The following is a 902-nucleotide window of genomic DNA, read 5'->3' as shown; positions in this document are numbered from 1 at the left end:
GGGGCACCCTGGCTTCCAGAGGGAGCCCCCCGTGACCACGGCACGGTCTTCAGTGTGGGGCCCCCATGGGACTGGGCTTCCCCGTCCAGCCTTCCCACCTGGTCCTGTTCCTGCCACGGGGGTCTGGCTGGCTCTGCCCCCTGAGCCCCTGGGAGGACTTGGGTAGCAGCAGGGGGGCAGGGGAAGGGCAGGATCCCTGGGCCCCAGGCTCCTCCCAGTGGGGTGTGGGCGGGCTCTGCTGCACCTTCTCACCCTCAGGCCCTGCCCCCTGCCAAGCCCGCCCCGTCCACAGCACTCAGGGCCCCCAACACGGCCATGGGGGTGGCCATGGGGGTGGCCATGGGGGTGGTCATGGGGGTGGCCATGGGGGTGGCCCAGCCGAGGGGGCCCAAGAGCCCTTCCCTGCTTGAAGGATCCTCAGAGCCAAAGCCATGTGACCACCTGGTCTGCTGGCCACAGTCCCGTCATGTGATGCTGGAGGTGGCCAGAGCCCCGGGCAGGGGAGCCCAGGGCAGGGACCGAGCCACGCCCACTGTGGGCAGCCCTGACCTGGCATCAGAGCCGGGCGGGAGGCAGAGGCCCAGAGAGTGACAGGCTGGCCCGGCCCTGCCCCTTCTCTGGCCCAGATGACAGGGGTGACGCTCGAAAGCTGCCAGGACATCATCGAGCAGTTCGAGCCCTGCCCCGAAAACAAGAGTAAGGGGGTGCTGGGCATCGACGGTGAGTGGGCGTCCCTGTCCCACGCGCAGCCCGGCCGGCGACATCTTCAACCCCGAGCACCACCGCGTGCACCAGGACATGACGCGGCCGCTGAGCCACTACTTCATCACCTCCTCCCACAACACCTACCTCGTGGGCGACCAGCTCATGTCCCAGTCGCGGGCGGACATGTATGCCTGGTT

At 68.8% G+C, this 902-nt stretch overlaps 1 protein-coding gene across 1 annotated transcript in view; it reads left to right on the top strand.

Annotated features, from left to right (window-relative positions):
- The first annotated feature begins 415 nt into the window (after nt 1-415).
- Nucleotides 416-902, top strand: part of PLCH2 (phospholipase C, eta 2) — a 12,155-nt gene continuing 11,668 nt past the window's right edge. The window contains 2 exon segments of the mRNA XM_014543758.1: nt 416-740; nt 742-899. Of these exon segments, the coding sequence (XP_014399244.1) occupies nt 627-740; nt 742-899 (272 nt within the window). The 5' untranslated portion in view covers nt 416-626.

The sequence above is a fragment of the Myotis brandtii genome, unplaced genomic scaffold, assembly GCF_000412655.1.
Source record: "Myotis brandtii unplaced genomic scaffold, ASM41265v1 scaffold334, whole genome shotgun sequence".
Taxonomy (NCBI): Eukaryota; Metazoa; Chordata; class Mammalia; order Chiroptera; family Vespertilionidae; genus Myotis; species Myotis brandtii.
This window is presented reverse-complemented; position numbering and strand designations above follow the sequence as displayed.